General features: G+C 37.4%; 1 protein-coding gene across 4 annotated transcripts in view; it reads right to left on the reverse strand.

The window, feature by feature from the left end:
- CEP126 (centrosomal protein 126) overlaps positions 1-21,266 on the reverse strand; it is a 75,040-nt gene that overhangs the window by 51,872 nt on the left and 1,902 nt on the right. For all 4 annotated transcript variants that reach the window (XR_008557987.1, XM_028157009.2, XM_028157010.2 and 1 more), the window contains exons 2-3: positions 18,415-18,534; positions 1,342-1,487 (exon numbers count right to left, since the gene is read on the reverse strand). Coding sequence is in view for 3 of the 4 variants with exons in the window: in XM_028157009.2 (XP_028012810.2) it covers positions 1,342-1,487; positions 18,415-18,534 (266 nt within the window). In the remaining variant the exon portion in view is untranslated. The remainder of the gene's footprint in view (positions 1-1,341; positions 1,488-18,414; positions 18,535-21,266) is intronic.

The following is a 21,266-nucleotide window of genomic DNA, read 5'->3' on the forward strand; positions in this document are numbered from 1 at the left end:
CCAGCAGCTACCATGAAATCATGAGGATAAAGAGATATAAACCACATACTAAGGATGGTTGAGCTGAGAGACAGAAGGAGTCTGGGTTACTAGTGACACTGCATAAACATCAAAACAACCTCAGGCTTTCATAATATACAAGAGAAAAATAAATCCCTTTCACCTTTAAGCTATTATTATTTTTAGCAGTATTACTAGCTGCCCTTACTGACTGTAATATCTCTTACTGGAACAATAATGGTTTGTGTTTCAGTTAAAATACATTAATTTCATTTTGGAGAAAGATGAAATTCCTACCATGGCATACAATGCTCTTTGAGAATTGGTTCCAACTGAAATTTTTCTAGCCTCAAAACCACTTCTCTTCTCTTTTTCCCCCATACTATGCTTCAGATATACTACAATACATAATTTATTTGTAAAAACTATTACTTCTGTCTGGGAAGTTTTAAAAAAATTTTTGGTTTCTCTTGGCTGGTGAAATGCTTATTTTTTAAGGTTAAAATTAAGTTATTTTTCCAGGGATGATGTCCTTGATATTCCTGTATAGGTTTAGTGTTTGCTCTATGTTCTCACAATACATTCTGCTACCATAGCAATTATCACTATATTTATTGACAATGTTTGTATTACTCTCAGCTCCAAAATAAGCTGGGAGACCTGTAATGGTAGAGTACAATTAGATTTCTCTATAGTTGCGCTTAGCCCAGGGCTACATGCAACATAGTATAACATATGTTGGGTTAACACATAAAGATGCTGCCCATCCCTTTTCTTTCTGAAGCTTTGACAGTTTGTTGTTAATTCCGTGTTATTATTTAAGGTATAAAAAATGTAGATGGATACCAAAGAATCAACCACCATCACATTTAAATTCTTAATTGTTTCCAGGTCTTAGATTGTTGGATTATATCACTGTGTACACTTTCTTTTTATTTTGCTAGTCTCTCAAATATGAATTTGAGTAACATGTGAATAAATGCCAGAATAAATGTGACACTAATTTACTGAACCTAAATGTTAAATTTTCCTTTTATAAAGCTATTTATTAGATCAAATTAAAAAATAATAAAACATTTAAGCCAGTATAAAGTAGAATCAAACTTGAGAAAATTCAAAATTTACTAATACAGCCAACAAAATATTATCCAAATTAAACCTAAATTAAATTGCAATTTTTCATTTGGTTAAAGTCTTATTACTTCAAAAGGGATACTGGTCTTTTTAATTTAAATTTCTACTGGGTTTCTTTATTATTTTATTGTCTACTCAAGTCAAATATGATTATATTATATTATAGTTTTCATTTTTGTTCTCATATTGTTCTAGAAATTAAGATACCTGCTCTCCTCCGCTGTGGAAGAGGGATATGGGCCCGCTGGAATTTTTCAGTAACTTCTTCAAACTTCTGTTTTCTTTGTTGAAGTATTTGTTCTCTAATTTCGTGTTCTCTTTCTTCTTGTTCTTTTTGTTTCTCTTCAAAATATCTAAATTTAAACATAAAGAAGATAGCAGAATTAGGTAATAAATTTTAAAAATCTCAACACAGAAAATAGTTTCAAAACAATGCATTATATACTAGTAATATAGGGTGTCTCAAAAAATGTATACACAAACTTTGAATAATTATAAAAGCAGTGTTTATTAAAATACATTTCATTTTCAAAACCGAGCTACCAGCTGTTAAAGTATGTATATATTTTTGGGGCACCCTATATATATATTTTTTTTTTTTAAAAAAAATATATTTTATTGATTTTTACAGGGATGAAGGGAGAGGGATAGAGAGCTAGAAACGTCGATGAGAGAGAAACATCGACCAGCTGCCTCCTGCACACCCCCCACCGGGGATGTGCCCGCAACCAAGGTACATGCCCTTGACCGGAATCGAACCTGGGACCTTTCAGTCTGCAGGCTGACGCTCTATCCACTGAGCCAAACCGGTTTCGGCAAGGGGCACCCTATATATTTAAAAATTTTACTGACTTAGAAACAACACACTTAGCATTTTTAAAAAGCCATTGGCAAAAAATTAACTTTGTAAGTGGTAATTTCAGAACTTTATCCATGTCAAAGAGAAGTCTTTACAATGAGGTTCTTTCTAATTTCCTATGTCCCAAGTTCTGCTGTAGAAAAATTATTTTCTAAAAAGGTACCTTATTTTCTGTAATGTGAAGAATTAATTCATTGGTGAAAGAAGCAATCTTGCAAATTATGAGGCAGTCAAGAAAATACTGATTGATGCCTAACTGCTCCCCTGCCAGCCTGATTGCCCCTAACTGCCCTCCCCTGCAGGCCTGGTAACCCCTAACTGCCCTCTCCAGCAGGCCTGGTCACCCCTAACTGCCCTCCCTTGCAGGCCTGGTCTCCCCCAACTGCTCTCCCCTGCAGGCTTGATCGCTCCCAACTGCCATCCCTTGCAAGCCTGTTCCCTCCCAAATGCCCTCCTCTGCTGGCCATCTTGTGGTGGCCATCTTGTGTCCACATGGGGGCAGCCATCCTGTGTGTTGGAGTGATGGTCAATTTGCATATTATTCTTTTATTAGATTAGATAGGATAGAGGCCTGTTGAATGGGTGGGGACCAGCTTGTTTGCCTTGAAGGGTGTCCCGGATCATAGTGGGGGTTCCCTTGGGGTGTGGGGCGGCCTGGGCAAGGAGCCTGTGGTGGTTTGCAGGCCGGCCACGCACCCTGGCGACCCAAGCAGAGGCCCTGGTATCTGGGACTTATTTATCTTCTATAATTGAAACTTGGTAGCCTTGAGTGGAGGCAAAGGCAGGCCAGGGCAGGCGAAAAGCTTGGCTTCCTCCATCTCTGGGGGCAACTCAAGCCTACTGCTCTCTCCAGCTCTGTGGCTGCCACCATTTTTGTTGGGATTTATTTATCTTCCATAATTGAAACTTTGTAGCATTGAGTGGAGGCCAGGGTAGGCCAGGGCGGGTGGAAAGCTTGGCTTCCTCCATTGCTGGGGAAACCCAAGCCTCCCTCCTGCTCTCTGAGGCTGCAGCCATCTTGGTTGGGTTTATTTGCATATTTGCTCCTGATTGGCTGGTGAGTGTGGCTTGTGGGCATGGCAGATGTATGGTCAATTTGCATATTACTCTTTTATTAGATAGGATGGCTATAAACACCCATCTGTAATCCTTACCAGTCCCTATTTTTTTTTAATATTCACATTTTATTTATTTCTGATTGCCCCTGGGCACTTGAGTTTATGTTATCTAATTTAAACTGTAGGTTAAACTGTTTCAAAGAATTAATTTTTGAAAAATATGTGTGTGTTTCAATAATTATTTGCTGGATAATGAGAAAAATAAAAAAAGCAAGCCTGCAACTCACTGGTAGAGAAACCTCTTGGAATGCATAGTGATGGGGGTGGTTGGTTAGAACTAATCTTTAAGATTTTTAGTGTCATAGGTTACTAGTAACTATCTTTCCAAAGCATCCACTGGTTGGGGCATTACTCCAGTCTAAATAACTCAGATTTGTGGAACAATATTTCTGGGAAGTAGGGCTATTGATCTTCAAGTGGTCTAACCCCTGTGGTAAGTAGGAGGTTGTAGTATAGTGCCATAGGAGGGAGAGAAGATTTTTACCTGTCCAAACAAACTCCTTCAATAATCCCTCCATGTTAAGACAAAGAAGCCCACTTTTACCACTTGATTCAACATAGCACTGGAAGATTCTATGAAAACACTGTTAAAACTAATTAAACAAATACAGTAGGATACAAAATCAACACACAAAAATTGGTTGTGTTTCTGTATACTAACAGGCAACAATCTGGAAATTTAAAAAAATTCCATTTACAATAGCAATAAAAAGAATAAAATACTTAGGAAAAAACTTAACCAAGGTGGTGAAAGACTTGTATACTGAAACTACAAAACATTGCTGAAAGAAATTACACACACACACACACACACACACACAAACACACACACAAATAAATGGAAAAACATCCCATGTTAATGGATTGGCAGACTTAATGTTGTTAAGATGTTAATACTACCCAAAATAACAATCCTTATCAAAATCCCAATGACTTTTTTTTTTTCAGAAACATAAAAATACATCCAAAAATTCATATGTAATCTCAAGGGACCCCAAACACAAAAGTCTTATACTTTCTGATGTAAAAACTTCCTAATATCTATGGGAATCAAAGCATTGTAGTACCGGCATAAAGATAGATGCATAGACCAATGGAGTATAGAACCAAGAAATAAACCCTGGCAAGGTCAAATAATTTACAAGAAGGGTGCCAAAACCATTCAATGAAGAAAAGTTTTTTTTTCAGCTAATAATGTTAGAAAAATTTGGTATCTATATGTGAAGATAGATGCTCCACTATGTTCATTGCAGAATTATTCATGGTGACTAAGACATGGGAACAACTGAAGTGCCCTTTGATAGATGATGGTATACATAGGATGTGGTACATATATACCAGTGGTCGGCAAACTGCGGCTTGCGAGCCACATGTGGCTCTTTGGCCCCTTGAGTTTTTAGTAAAGGCCTGCTTAGGAGTACCCTAATTAAGTTAATAACAATGTACCTATCTATATAGTTTAAGTTTAAAAAATTTGGCTCTCAAAAGAAATTTCAATCATTGTGCTGTTGATATTTGGCTCGGTTGACTAATGAGTTTGCCGACCACTGATATATACAATGGAATATTACTCAACCATAAAAATGATAAAATACTGCCATTTGCAGCAACATGGATGGATCTTGAGAATATCATGCTAAGTGAAATAAATCAGATATAGAAGTCAAGAACCATATGACTTTTACTCACATGTGGAATATAAAACTGAAAGCAATAAATGCAAATATAAGACAAACAAACAAAAACTTAAAAGAAGGGCAGACATAATCCACAAAAGGGACACTCCTGGAACACCTGGCTCAGGTGGTCAGGGACATGTACCACTTGGCCCCACAGAACACCTACTACATAAGGCCATGATACCAATAATGGGAGACATAAAAGACCCACCTGATATATAGAAACAAACACAGAGAGACAGCCAAAATGGGGAGAAAAGGAAACATTGCAAATGAAAGAACAGGAGAAATCTCCAGAAAAAGAATGAAATGAAATGGAGGCAAGTAATCTACCAGATATAGAGTTCAAAACAATGGTTAAAATAATGCTCAATGAACTTAGTGAGAACTTCAATGGTATAAAAAGGACATAAAAACCATAAAAAAGAGAATCAGCCAGAAATGTAGAATACAATAACTGAAATGAACACTACACTAAAAGGAACCAATATCAGATTAGATAAAGCAAAGAACTGAATTGGCAATTTGGAAGATAAGGGAACAGAAAACACCTAATCAGAGAAGCCAAAAGAAAAAAGAATTAAAAAAAGAGGATATTTAAAGCAGCGGTCACCAACCTTTTGGACCTCACAGACCACCAGTGGTCTGTGGATCACCGGTTGGCGACTGCTGGTTTAAAGGACCTCTTGGAAAACATCTAGTGTAAGAACATCTTCATCATAGGAGAACCAGAAGGGATTGAGAACCTATTTGAAGAAGTACTGAAAAACTTATTTAACCCAGTGAAGGAAGAAGACATACAAGTTCAGGAAGCAAAGAGTCCAAAACAAGATGAACCCCAAAAGACCAACACTAAGACACGTCATATTAAAATGGGAAAGGTTAAAGACAAAAAGAGAATCTTAGAAGCACCAAGAGAAAGACAGTTAACTACAAGGGACCTCTCATAGGACTGTCAGCTGATTTCTTAACAGAACTTTTGCAGGCCAAAAAGGATTGGCATGAAATATTCAAAGTGATGAAATGCAAAGACCTGCAACCAGCACTACTCTACCCAGCAAGGCTATCATTTAAATTGAACTTCCCAGACCAAAAAAAGCTAAAGAAGTTTATCACCACCAAACTATTATTACAAAAAACATTAAAGGGACTTTTTAAAGAAGAGGAAGATGAAAAAAAGGAACATAAATATGAATAATAAGCTGTTAATAACTGTGTATACATCAATAATTACTTTAAATATAAATAGATTTAAATGTCCAATCAAAAGACATAGGGTAGCAGCATGAATAAGAAAACAATATCCATATAGATGCTGTCTACAATAGACCAAATTCAGATAAAAAGATACGTGCAGCCTAAAAATAAAGGGATAAAAAAAGATATTTTATGCAATTGGAAACAAAAAAGCTGGGTAGCACTATTTATAAACTCTATTCACACAGAATAGACTTTAAAACAAAGGTTATAATAAAAGACAAAGATAATACCCAATGATAAAGAGATCATTCCAACAAAAGGATATAACTGTTGTAAACATTTATGCACCTAACATAGTTGCATCTAAATATACAAAGCAAATATTGATAGACATAAAGGATGAGATTGACAGTAATACAATTATATTATGGGACTTTAAAATACCATTGACATCATGGATAGATCTTTCAAACAGAAAATCAACAAGGGAATAGCAGCCTTAAATGACACATTATACTAGATGAATTTAATTGATACTTTTGAGTATTTCACTTAAAGCCCCAGAATATACATTATTTTCAAGTTCACCTGGAAAATTTTCCAGGATAAACCACGTTATGACACAAAACAAGTCTCAATAAATTTAAGAAGACTGTAATATCAAACATCTTTTTCAACTACAATGGTATGAAACTAGAAATCAATTACAAGAATAAAACGGAAAAGCACTCAAACAAATGGAGGTTAAAAAAACATACTACTAAGCAATAAATGGGTTAACAATGAGATTAAGAAAGAAATCAAAATATACTTTGAGCCCCTTTAGCCAGTTTTGCTCAGTGGATAGAGTGTTAGCCCGCAGACTGAAGGGTCCTGGGTTTGATTCTGGTCAAGAGCACGTACCTTGTTTGTAGGTTCGATCCCTGGCCCTGGTTGGGGCACATGCGGGAGGCAACCAATCAATGTGTCCCTCTCACATCAATGATGTTTCTCTCTCTGTGTCTCTCCCACTTCCCTCCATTCTCTCTAAAAATCAATGGGAAAATATCCTTGGGATTAACAAAACAAAACAAAAAAGATACCTTGAGACAAATTAAAATACAACAACCCAAAATCTATGGGACACAGTAAAACCAGTCCTAAGAGGAAAATTCTTAGCAATACAGGCCTACCTCAAGAAACAAGAAAAATATCAAATAAAAAATTTAATCTTACATGTAAAGAAACTAAAAAAAGATAAACAAAGTGAGTAAAAGGAAAGAAATATAAAGATCACAATGAAAATAAACACAATAGAGTCTAGAAGAATAATACAAAAGATTAATGAAATTATGAGCTGGTTCTTTGAAAAGATAAACTAGATTGATAAACCTTTAACCAGACTCATAAAGAAAAAAAAGAGAAAGGATCCAAATAAATAAAATAAAAAATGAAAGAGGAGAAGTGACAACTGTTACCACAGAAATAACCATCATGGCCCCAACTTTCTTTAACAATAGAACTCAAGCAGTATTAAGAGTACTCAAGGTCACAGGAGACACAGGCAGAACTGGAGAGCTGGCCTTTTGTGATGCATTTCTTTCTTTGTGAGTGAAACCACATTTCAGATTTAGGTAGTTACAACTTTCTAGACATATGATCATATTTAAGTTTAAAATTCAATTATTTTTTGAGATAATTAGAAATTAAAGAAAATTTAAAATATGATAAAGTATCTTTCGAATTAAAAAATACAATTGGAGAAAAAATATTTTTAAGAATAAAATATAACATTTTAAAATGAGGCTATTCCCACCAGGGTGTCAATGGAGACCATGTGAAGAGCTAGAACTCCCACTACTGGTCAGCAGTAATAAAGAGCCCCTATCCCAACCAACCTAGCAAAGAGGTGGTGTCTCCTAACCTCTCTCTATGTTGGCACAGTGCCAAAGACAGCCAGCTAAAGCTGAAGGTTTAAACAAGCCCCAGAATCTATAGCACAATACAAAAGTATCCAGATTTCAAAAGAAAATCACTTGTCATTCCAAGAACCAGGAAGATCTAAAAACTGAATGAAAAAGATAATCCAAAGATGCCAAAATCAAGATGATAGAGATGTTAGAATTATCTGACAAAGATTTTAAATGCTTGATAAAAATCTTTGAAGCATAACAAAAATGCTTCAATGAACAACTATGGACATGTTTGTAAATAAAAAAATAGGTTTCAAAAATAAATAGAATATATAAAGACTACCCAAGTGGAAATTTTATAACCTTAAAAATACAACTGAAATGAAAAACTCAGATTTATTAGCAGAAAACATAGAAAAGATGTCAGTCCTCCCTACACCACATAGATATACAGGTAATAATGGAATTTCTAGAAACATCCAGGCAATACTTTTTGCAAGTACTGACAAGATTATTCTAAATTTTATATGTAAAGGCAAACAAATTAGAATACCTAAACCAATTTTGAAAAAGAGGTATAAAGAGAGAGGAATCAGTCTATTATATTTGAAGATTTACTATATATATATATAAAATCAAACTTGTGTAGTATTTGTAGAGGGATAGACATAAAATTAACATAATGGAGAACCCAGAACTAAACACACACAAATATGCTCAGTTGAAAAGGTGCAAAAACAATTCATGGAGAAAAGATAGTTTTCCAACAAATGATGCTAGACTAATTGGATATCCATAGACAAAACAAAACAAAAACCTTGACCTAAGTCTCATACCTTATATAAGAGTTAACTTAAAATATATCACTATTAAACTATAAACTTTATATAGTTTATTAACCGATAAGCTATAAAAAGTTTATAAAATTATAAACGTTTAGGAAAAAATATAGGAGAAAATCTTCCGGATCCAGGGCCAAGCAAAGAGCTCAGACTTGAAATCAAAAGTATAATCCATAAAAATAAAAATTGATAAACTGGACTTTCTAAAAATTAAAAACTTTTGTTCTGAGAAAGACCAAATCTTACCTAATAAAAGAGAAACATGCAAATTAACCATCACTCTGCTACGCCCACCAGCCAATCAGGAGTGATAGGCAAATTAACCCAACAAAGATGACAGTTAATTTGCATACACAGGTGCCAAGCGACCTGGGGCGGGCGGGATGCTTGCATCGCCACTTTGGCGACGACGCACATCCCTGTTCTCTCAGGGCCTCTGGGCAGCGTGGAAAGGCGGGGCTAGAGCGGAAAGAGGCAGCTCTCGGGCTGGGCCGGAGTGGAAAGGTGGTGCCGGCAGCCAGGGAAAGGAAGGCCCATTCCAGCACGAATCTTCGTGCATCAGGCTTCTAGTTAAGAATATAAAAAGATAAGCTTTAGCATAAGAGAAAATATTTGCAAACCACTTATCTGACAAAGGACTAGTATCTAGAATATATAGAGCTATCAAAACTCAACTGAAAAAAGCAAATAATTTAACTAGAAAATGGATAAAAGATGTTAAGAGAAATTTCATTAAAAGAGAATAGGCAGATGGCAAATAAGTACATGAAAAGATATTCTGGTTCACTAACTATTGGGGAAATGAACGTTAAAACCATAATGAGATATTACTGCACACTTATAAGAATGGTTAAAATAAAAAATAAATACTAATGCTAGTGAAGATTAGAAAACTGGATCACTCTTATACTGCTGGTGATTTCAGCCACACTGAAAAACAGTATGGCATTTTCTTACAACACTAAACATACCACCATTGTATTCTTGGTTATTCCAGAGATACAAAACCTTGTGTTCACACAAAAACCTATCATGAATCTTTATAGCAGCTTTATTCACAGTAACCCCAAACTGGAAATTACCCAGATGTCCTTCAATGAGCAAATGGTTAAATAAACTATGGTCCATCTCTATCATGGATTAAAATTCAACAATAAAAAGGAATGAACTACTGCCTGGCTGGTGTGCCTCAGTGGTTGAGCACTGACCTATGAACCAGAAGGTCACAGTTTGATTCCCAGTCAGGGCACATGCCTGGGTTGTGGGCTCTATCCCCAGTAGGGGGCATGCACAAGGCAGGCAAGCAATGGTTCTCTTATCATTGATGCTTCTATCTCTCTCTCCCTCTCCCTTCATCTCTGAAATAAAAAATATATTTAAGGAAAGAGAGAGAGAAAAAAAAGAAAGAACTACCTGGATGAATCCCAGGGAATTGTGTTGAGGGAGGAAAGCCAATCTGAAAGGTTACATACAGTATAATCCCATTTATATAACACTCTAGAAATGAGAACAGATTAGTGATTTCCAGGGGACTGATGTGGGAGGGAAGTAGGTTTGGCTATAAAAAGACAATATGCTGGTGATGGAAATGTACTGTATCTTGACTATGTATAAATGTCATCATCTGGTTGTGAGACTGAGCTATAGGTTTTGCAAGATTTTACCATTCTGAAACATTGAATAAATGGTATTATGGGATCTTACCATATTATTTTTAAAAACTGCATGTGAATCTACAATTATCTTAAAACAAAGAGTTTAATTAAAAAAATTACAGCTAATGGAGAAAAATTTAAATTATTTAAAATTGATATTAGAGACAGGAAGGGAGAGAGAAGAGTGGGGGCAGGAGAGAGAGAGAGAGAGAAACTTGGACATGAGAAACATCACTTGGTTGCCTCCTGCTGCACATGCCCTGACTGGGGATTGAACCTGCAAGCTGGAAATTAAACTGGCCACCTTTTCGGTGCACAGGATGCTGTCCCAATAAACTGGCCAGGACAGAGGGAGAAAATTTTTGGTCAGAAGATTTCACCAAGCATATCTGTCAGAGGCTGCTATTGTAAACTAAAAAAGCTTAACAGTTCAAGAGCAAGACAATACTAGTAATATAGCAGAGTAGAATATTTGATTCTCACAATAATGAGTATCAGTGTATGAAGAAAAGATCAAACTATACTTATCATTATCTGTATAAAAGATTATAGAAATATACACTGTAATTTAGATTTATATTAAAATCTTACCTAATAATAGACAAACATGTAAATTGACCATACCTTCGCTATGTCCATAGCCAATCAGAGTGAGTATGCAAATCAACCCAAAAAAGATGGCGGTTAATTTGCATACATAGGTGTCCAGTGCCTGTGTCCCAGGAACATCCTGGCACCCAGGTCACTGTGAGGTAAGGCCGCATGGGCCCAGAGCAGCCTGGGAAGGGCCTGAGCCAGGGGGCTCCAGGGCAGGGCCAAGTCTGCAATCAGAATGAGGGGGCAGGAGCCGAGCCTGCGATCGATCGTAGGGAGCTGGGGGTCTGCTCCTGCCCAAGGCCGAAAGCAGTGGGCAGGAGCAGAGCCTGCGATGGATCGCAGGGAGCTGGGGGTCCCCTGCCCAAGGGGCGGAGCCTGCGATCACAGGGAGCCTGGGGTCCCCTGCCCAAGGCGGAAAGCCTCTGCCAGAGGCTTTCAGTCTGGGCAGACCTGGGCAGGGGCGGAGCTGGCGATCAGAGGGAGCTGGAGGGCCCCTTCCCAGGCCTAAAGCTTCGGCCAGAGGCTTTAGGCCTGGGCAGGGCCCAGCCCTCCATTGGTGTGAACTATAGAGGAAACACCTTTTCTGATTGCACATTGGCTAAGCTTCCTGTATGCCACTGGTAATATTTTTAGTAACTTGGATAATAAGAATCCAAAAAGGTGATCTAGGGTTTTTCTACCACACTTCTGGAGAAAAAAACGAAGGTCTGCTGCTGGAGGGCTAAGAAATGTCATATCCTGCCCTAGCCAGTTTGACTCAGTGGATAGAGCCTTGGCCTGCTGACAGCAGAGTCTGGGTTGATTCTGATCAAGGGCATGTACCTAGGTTGCAGGCTCCTCCCTGGCCGGGGCCCAGATCAGGGCTCATCCAGGAGGCAACCAATCAAAGTGTTCCTCTCACTTCAATGTTTCTCTCTGTCTTTCCCTTTCTCTTCCACATTCTCTAAAAGTCAATGGAAACATATCCTCAGGAGAGGATTAAAAATAATAATAATAAAGAAAGAAATGCATATCCTATGAAAGACACATCTTGAAAATGCCTAAAGAAAGTTGTCATTTTTTCTTGGTGTAGGGACTGGAGTCCGTGTTGATGAAAACACCTTGGTGGCTGTGGTGACTGCCAGTGGCTGCAGCAGCGGGGTAATAAGGCTGGTGCCTTCCCCTTATCAGCCCAGTTGCCTCCCACAAAGGGAGGCCATATTGCGGCTTAGGCCCGCTCCCCATCAGCAGGACATCCCCTGAGGGCTCCCAGTATGTGAGAGGGGGCAGGTTGGGCTGAGGGACCCCCCACCCCCAGTGCACAAATTTTGTGCACCGGGCCCCTAGTGTTAAAATAAAGTTTGTATAATTTATAAGTATCCCATTTATGATAATGCTGTTCATGTACCACCCATAATTGATCTTTAACTCCTTTTGACTCTAACTACTCAAACCCAACTCTACCTCAGATCACTGTAACAGCTTTTTGCCTCTTCTCTTTGCCTATAGCCTATGCTTCAAGTCATCCTCCACCTTGTTGCTATAATGAGCTAAAATATAAATCTTATCATGACACTTATATTTTACTATTTCAACAGCATCTCAGAGTCCTAAGGATAGAGCTTAATTTCTTTAAATTGGGCAGAAAAGTTTTTTTTAATTGAAATGTCTCCTACCAACTCTATAGCTTCATCTCCTGATGCTCTTCTACATTTTTCTGTGCCTAAGTTACACAAAACTTTTCTCTTATATTCATAACATTAAGTTTTTTCAATTATTCTCTTTGCTTAAAACATATTTACTCCTCATTTCCCTGGTTACCTAATAACCTTTATTATTTCTTGTCTTGTAGTGTATAAAATATGCTTCCATAGTACCTTATAAGTGACTCTATCAGAGTATTTATTTCATACCATTGCCATCTTTTATTACTTTACCATGCGTTTTATTTTTAGTCTCCAGTATTTTAAACCCAGTAAAAGTTAAGTAAATATTTTAAATGGTCAATGAGAGCTTCCAAATATACTAAATTTCTTTAATATATTATCAATAATATACTCACAGATATTTAAACCTACTGTTATCTAAATTTATTTAAACCTATTTATATTTTTTAGCTTATACCATATCTTCATTTATGGGGGTTTGAGAAATAAGACTTACTGTTTAAAGTAAAATTCCTTCCTATTAATTATAAGGGTACATTTTTTTCTGCTTTATGGACAACTCCAAACTCTGTCATTCTCACTAATAGGTAATGCAGCTATCCCCTACTTCATGTTCACAAAATAATTCATTTCATTATTCTCTAGGTAGTTTTTTATGCCTTTAGGATATTTAAAGGAATCTTTTTTATTATATATTTTAGTGATTCTTCCCAAGTGCTTGTCCCTCATCTGTTATTTGGTAGTGTTTCCTCTTCTCTTTTTTGGGGCTATTTTGCCTATTCTGACCTTTTCTCTCTTATTCTGTCAGTTAGTTACACAGAAATTTTTCTGATCATCTGTATATGCTTGCATCATATTGTTTAAAAAATATATGAAGGCTCCTTTTGGAATTTTTACTTAAAATTTATTACAATATTTTTTTTATGAATTCACATTTAATATATTGCCATTTCTAAAGTTTAACGGTAAAATAAAATATTTTCTCCTGATATTATGTTTAATCATTGGTAATCAACTATGTTTGTTGAATTAAGAAATGCCTGCTCATTTATTTACCAAGAGATAGTTCTAAAATGGAAAATTAAAAGCAATGTAGGAAATAAATTAGTTTATTTCTTTCATGTGTATGTGTATCTTTAAATCACTTGGTCTACAAAGTTACTTGGTCTAGAACAGTGGTTGGCAAACTTGGTTCGCGAGCCACATGTGACTCTTTGGCCCCTTGAGTGTGGCTCTTCCACAAAATACCATGTGCGGGCGCGCACGTACAGTGCGATTGAAACTTCGTGGCCCATGCGCAGAAGTCGGTTTTCGGCTCTTAAAAGAAATTTCAATCGTTGTACTGTTGATATTTGGCTCTGTTGACTAATGAGTTTGCCGACCACTGGTCTAGAAAGTTACTTGAAGATGTGCTCCAGCAAACTAATGATATAGGACAAAATGAAAAAAGGAATGCTATGGGAGGCAAGAAACTGTGGCTCCAATTCTTAAGAGCAATAAATGGAAGTCCCAGGATGCCATTGTGCATTATGCCTAAAAGGTAACCAGTACCTATTGATGAAGGGAAGAGGTCTTAAAGGGAAACAAAGGACTCCATTGTATAGACACTCAATACGAGAATGGAAAACATGAGAATATGGTAAAAACATACAAGAAAAATACTGGCAAATAAAAAAGCAAAAAAGGAGTAAAAAAAAATCAAATGAGATTTCTTTTTAGCAATTAATGGAAATAAAGAAAGCACTTGGTACTATGAACATTTTCCTTTGAATACTACTAGGGATAGCACTGACAATGTCAAAGTATATCTGACAAATAATGAAAGTAGACGGTCTCTAGAAAAAAATACATTAAAAATCCCCCAACAAATTGGTGACCATAATGTGAGTGGAGAGTATGAACTTAGATGATGTAAAGCATAAATGGTTAGATAATAGTAAGGCCAAAAAGACCATAATGATACATATTTTAAAATTCATTAATGTATATGTAATTTGACCCCCTTTATAAAAGGTGAAATATAGAGACAAATGGCTGTTTAAAAATTAAAAAAAAAATTTTTTATTGATCTCAGAGACGAAAGGAGAGAGAAACATCAATAATGAGAGAGAATCATTGATTGCTGCCTCCTGCATGCCCCCCCCTACTGGGGATCAAGTCCAAAACCCAGGGATGTGCCCTGATGGGGAATCGCACTGTGACCTCCTGGTTCATAGGTCCACACTCAATCACTGTGCCACACTGGCCAGGCTAAAAAAGAAATTTTGATGTCTTTACATAGCATTGTAGTATAATTGAAAAATAAGTAATGAAATTGTACTGGAAAATGTTCTGTCTTTTAGAATTTTAAATCAATATTTACATAAATTGTTTGATGAGAGAAGACAGGTAGGAAGTTTAAAGATCAAATCCAGCCTGGCTGGTGTGGCTCAGTGGTTGATTGTCAACCCATGGACCAGGGAGTCACGGTTCGATTCCTCGTCAGGGCATATGCCCAAGCTGTGGCCTTGATCCCCAGGAGGGGGTGTGCAGAGCTGCCAATTGATGATCCTCTCTTATTATTGACTAGAGGCCCGGTGCACGAAATTTGTGCACTGGGGGGGAGGTGTGTCCCTCAGCCCAACCTGCACCCTCTCCAATCTGGGACCCCTCGGGAGATGTCCGACTGCCTGGTTAGGCCTGATCCCTAAACAGGCAGTCGGACATCCCTTTCATAATTTGGGACTGCTGGCTCCCAACTGCTTGCCTGACTGCCTGATTGCCCCTAACCACTCCCCTGCCAGCCTGATTGACAGCCTAACTGTTCCCCTGCTGGCCTGATCATCCCCAACTGCCCTCCTCTGACAGCCCTGTCACCCCCAAATGCCCTCCCCTGCATATTCCCTCTTTATTAGATAGGGTTTTTTCTTTAACATATTGGACAGTGTACCTGCTGTGGTCTTGACAAACCAGTAAAAATGTAAACCCAAACTAAAGGTGTCATAAAATAAACTCCTTAAACAGGAATTTCATGAGACCTTGGAAAGGTGATATCATGTGGTTGTTGGGCATATATTTGAATAAGTAGAAGGTTTATAGGTGATTTCACACTTTTTCATATTTTCTAAAAGTTTCCTTTTCTTTTATAAACAATAGACATGTAATCAACTGTCCATCTTTCCCTCCAAAAATTATTTTGAAAGGGCAAAGTCAATTGGAGCCAAGTCTGTTAAGTAATGTGTCAAGATGGAAGGCTTTTTCACATAGAGGTCTACTAACACTGTACTTATCCATTTTCCCACAAACTTTTGGCCCATTTTTTCCCTTCTGCTAGAAATACTCCTTCCAAGATGCCTTTCTCCTCTTAATAATCTCAATCCTCTCTACCTATGAAAGTTCTACTGGGCCCTTTGAGGGTTGGCCAAGTCTCTGTGGCCCTCTCCCCATCCTTGCAGCCAGATCTGCTTGCTCCTTCCTTAGTGTTCCTACAGTGCCGTGGACACAGCTCCAGCACAGTCCACACATGAAACCTGTTGTCACCATTTCCTGGGAACGTCCTGTCCTATTCTCTTCCCTTTATAGGGGAATCAAGCTGGAGTTTTGCAGGTTGGAAAGAAGCTGGCAGAATGTGCCTAGAGGGGCGCAGATGCCTCCCAGCCAAAAAGCCTACGGCCCGGGTCATGGCTGGGAGTGGATTGCACGGGAGAGGCGCGCCCACAGCCCTGGCCACAGCTGGAAGCGGAACACGCTGAGAGGGGCGCAGGCACCTCCCAAGCAATAGGCCTCGGCCCTGGTGGTGGCTGAAAGTGGAGCATGCAGAGAGGGGCGCGGCTGCCTCCCAGGCCCACAGTCCTGACTAAAGCTGGAAGCAAAACGCGCTGAGAGGGGCACGGGCGCCTCCCAGCTGACAGGCCTACAGCCCTGGCCACAACTGGGAGTGGATCGTGCCCGGGAGGTGCGGCTGCCTCCCAGGCCCACAGCCCTGGCCTCGGCTGGAAGCAAAATGCTCTGAGAAGGGCATGGGCGCCTCCCAGCTGACAGGCCTATAGCCCTGGCCATGGCTGGGAGCGGAAGAACGTGCTGAGAGGGGTGCAGGCACCTCCCAGCCAACAGGCCAACGACCTGGGTCACTGCTGGGAGCGGATGGCGCTGGAGGGCATGGCTGCCTCGCAGGCCCACAGGCTGGGGCTGGAAGCCGATCACGGGAGGAGGGTTGGGGGGGGGCGCAGGAGCCTCCCAGGTGGACAGCCAGGGCTGCGGCTGGGAGCAGATCGTGCTAGGGATGTACGGGCTGAGGCTAGTAGCAGATCATGCGGGGGGCGCAGCCACCTCCCAGGCCTACAGCCTGGGCCGCGCTGCCGGCTCTCATTGGCAGCCCTCCCTGGGACTGGGGGTCTCCGGCGGGCCTGAGAAGACTGGGCGCCGCCATCTTGTGTCTATGGGCGCTGCCATTTTTGTCGTGGAGTGAGGGTTAATTTGCATATTACTCTATTATTAGATAGGATGTTTTTATCTCTCCCTTCCTCTCTCTGAAATCAATAAAAACATTTTTAAATAAAAAAATCAAATCCACATATAAAGTCTGCTATTTCACAGAGCAAATAAACTATTAGAAAACACAATGGACAAGTGTTAATTTATTAATCAACAAAATAAATATGCTTAGTAGGGAAGAAGCACTATGTGACAGACACCACGATAATTACTTTTACTAGTATATGTGTTCTCAACTATTCCTCTATAATATTACCCTTTTTGTTCTACATAACAAACCCTTGAAATAGATAGTATTAATTCAAATAATAAATGAGAAACTGAGACTTAAAGAGATTAAATAACTTCCTCTAACTCATGAAGCTAGGTCTTTAACCTAGATCTCTGACTCCAAAGCCCGTGACCCTTTTATTAATCTTCATTGAACATTTATCATGCACCTTTTGTAGGTTTCAGGAGCTAAAAGGAGAAAAACAGAAGCACACAAATACAAAACAAAAACAAGTTTTATTAAATAACTTTAAGTACACCAGATAATGAAAGAGTTAATAGACAAAGAAACATATGCCAGAAAAACAAATTATAGGCAAATAATTTTGTATTTCCGAAATGGGACTTGCAACATATACTTAATGATGTAGTTAATAAACTCCAGTGCTTTTCTGCCATTTGTTCATTGTAGGAATATAGAGAAGGTAGCAAAATAATAAAAAATAATAAAAAATGGCTTACTTACTATATGTTAAGAAAATCCAATAATTCAAACAAATTTTGAAAAATGTTAAGCAGTGATTGGATGGTTTTACTTTCCTTTCCAGCTTATACTAGAAAAATCTTTTGTGGCAGTCATTTATAAAATTCTTTTATCACATTTTCACCATTATCATATTCTGACTGGATGAATGAGAATAGCTCTTACAGAAAAAGTACATAGAAGTGAATAATAAATTAAAATAAAATTATATTCTATTAGAGACTAAATACTAAGTGGTAATCTTTTAATTTATCATGAATTTATATAAAAATAAAGAATACATTTTATAGTCATTTTAAGAAGTGCATATGATACTATAATCAGAAGTTCTATGACAAGAAAAGATGCTTATGGTCAGAGTCAGCAATCTAGATATTACACCACCAGGTTTGTGCTTTAGGCAGAAAAACAATTATGAAATGTACAAAGCCACCTAAATCTTGATCAATGTTTTACAGATAAAGTATTATCATGACTTAGGCTCATAAAATGCTACAAAGTATAGGAATTATTATTTTTTAAAGACTTTGAATTTCTACACTCTGAATAAAATACAATTACTTACTTTTTTCTCCGGTTTGACTCCACAAAATATTTACGTGCTCGATTTCGAAATATTTTTTGTTGCTGCAGTAATATTTGGCGCTCTTCTTCTAAATTTTTCTCTAGATGGATTTTCATATCTCTAATGATAAATAAAGTTAAGGAGATGGTTTATGTTTTTAGTGGGTGAGCGTCAATGCTATATGATAAATACCATTACAGCCTCATATTAATGACATCATGATTTTTTGTGGAACAATTAGTATGTGTACACATTAGTGTTAGTATATGACTGGCAAATTTTTTATGTAAAAAAAAATTCTGACTTGGTATTAGAATTGAAGATAGATATCGCTTTCCCTGAGGGAGAGGAGTACGGGATCACTTTTAGACATCATGAGCTCAGATAAGGAGACTGCATATCATTTCATTTATTACACAGCTGTTTGAGTGAGGATGAACAAATTACTGTCTAGGCATATATGTAGGAAAATGAAGGTATATTTTACTCATAGATAGTATATGAATTATACTTTTCAGTAGATTTCAGGATACTTTCAGTATTAATATTATAAAAACTTTATTATATATTTCAAAACAATCATGTTTATTTGAAATTTTGAGTGTTTGAAACTTTGCTAATGGGAGCTAATTAATTTTCAATGATATTGCTATTTATCCATCTTTATACCATTGAAAATAATTTATTTTTTCTTCACTATAAAATTTTGCACCACCTCAACACAAACATATACCTACACACACACACACACACACACACACACACACACATTTACTTCAAGTTTCTCTTGAGGATTTATAAAAATGAAACAAAAGGGAAGGACATCTTGTTCTTTGCTAGCACGTAAACACCTAAAGACTTACCTTGTTCTTTTCTAATACAGAATTTTATTAGAAGGAGTCAGACTTCAACAAGACAGCTAACTACTGAGAGTCACACAGGTAGTGAGGAAAGTGCTAGCTCCTTTAGGGCACACAGAGCAGCAGGAAGGGGCTCGGGGGAGAAGGTGCTTTGGCTCGGGTGAAGCTAGCCAATTCTGTTCTCTGTTGAATAAGTTTGAGATCTCATCATAAGAACTTAAAGATAATCACAAATGTAATGTTTCTAAGGTTCTGACAATTATATATATTGTTAAATTATATATATTGTTAAATTTAATCAAAGGACTCTCTCCAAATATACCTGTAGAAATATTTTTATATATACATATAAAAAGTGTATTATGTACACAATTTTGCCTGCTAAATTATAAAGAATGCTGCTGCCTTTGCATTTTTTCAAAGTATGCTCTTCAAGTTTAGAAAATATTAGATGGTTGGTTTAACTTTTGTTTTTCCTATAAGCTGTAATATATAGGTAAAATATTTCCATAAGCATCACTGTTAAATACCTGTTCAAAGGAAAATAATTTTTGTATACTTAACATTAAAAAACAAACCAACCAAGAATAATATGGGTTGTAGAATTAAGTAACACATAATAATTTAAAAACACAGTCTAATCTACTCCACCTCAGCCTCATCTCTCCCTCTCCCAATTTAGTCTTTCTCCAATTGGAGCTCATTTACGGATATTTTAAATATGTTACCATAAAAACAACTATGTATCATACAACCTATATTACTGCCAAATTTATTAGAGCTTTTCTGATTAAAACTTTTTCTTCTCTGTAACCCCTTCCATTGCCTTGGCTCACACATTCTAAATCTCTCACCTGGACTCACTCAGTAATCTTCTAACTCATCTCTTTACTTCTAAACTTGTCATCCTGCCGGCCTGCGTGGCTCAGTGGTTGAGCGTTGACCTATGAATCAGGAGGTCCTGGTGCGATTCCCGGTCAGGGCACATACCTGGGTTTCGGGCTCAATCCCCAGTAGGGAGTGTGCAGGAGGCAGTCAATTGATGATTCTCATCCATGTTTCTATCCTTGTCACCCTCCCTTTGAAACTCCATTAAGCTAGCTAATTGCAAATCTGATTAGTTTTTTCATTCTTTGTTGCTCTCCAAAAGTTCCTATCATCTTTATGACAAATTCCAAATTTCTTGGAATATAAAGCTTTCTATAATTTCAACATTATTCCTCAATAGTTCCCTGCATGAATCCTATGTCCAGCCACTCAAGGATACTTATGAACAGAACATGCCATGATATATCATGCCATTATCTCTTAGCACATGCTTGGCTAACTCATCTTTTCAGGGTGCAAAGAACCAAGGATGTTAGTGAGAGAATCAAGAATAGGGTATAAATTGGGTAGAGAAGAAAGAGAGACAAAGTGGGTCTAGGATAAAAATGGAAGGGAAAGAGAGTGGAGATACTTATGAGAAAAAGAAGCACAGTGTGAAGGGGACAACTCACTTCAGCCAATTATAATTAGGAGAATGCATTTAGAGTCAAGAAATTTTGACAAATAGAAAGCTGGATGTCTCTCAGTACTGACTTCATATTTGAAAATCACATGTAGAAATTTTACCAAGGTCGTTAATTTTTTTTAAAGATGACAGGTCTTTCATTTTTCTCCTTTAGTCATTCATTCAAATAAATGTGAGCATTACAGACACTAAGAAAGTCCAAATTAATATTTATAAAAGATGCTTAAGTGTTTCTTTAATTAGTAACATGATATTCTTGATTTAGGGTCAGTCTTTATTATATTAAAAAAGAATTCCTTTATTCCAATTTAAGTATTTATACACACTATGTATTTTATATATACTAGCAAAATATGTATGTAGGTACATGTTTATATATGTATGTGTGTATATATACATACTAGCAAACATTATTGGGTTTTGTCAAAGCCCCTTGGGTATCTATTAAAATGATCATTTACAGCTTTAAAATTTTTAAC

This window comes from Eptesicus fuscus, chromosome 13 (genome assembly GCF_027574615.1).
Source record: "Eptesicus fuscus isolate TK198812 chromosome 13, DD_ASM_mEF_20220401, whole genome shotgun sequence".
Taxonomy (NCBI): domain Eukaryota; kingdom Metazoa; phylum Chordata; class Mammalia; order Chiroptera; family Vespertilionidae; genus Eptesicus; species Eptesicus fuscus.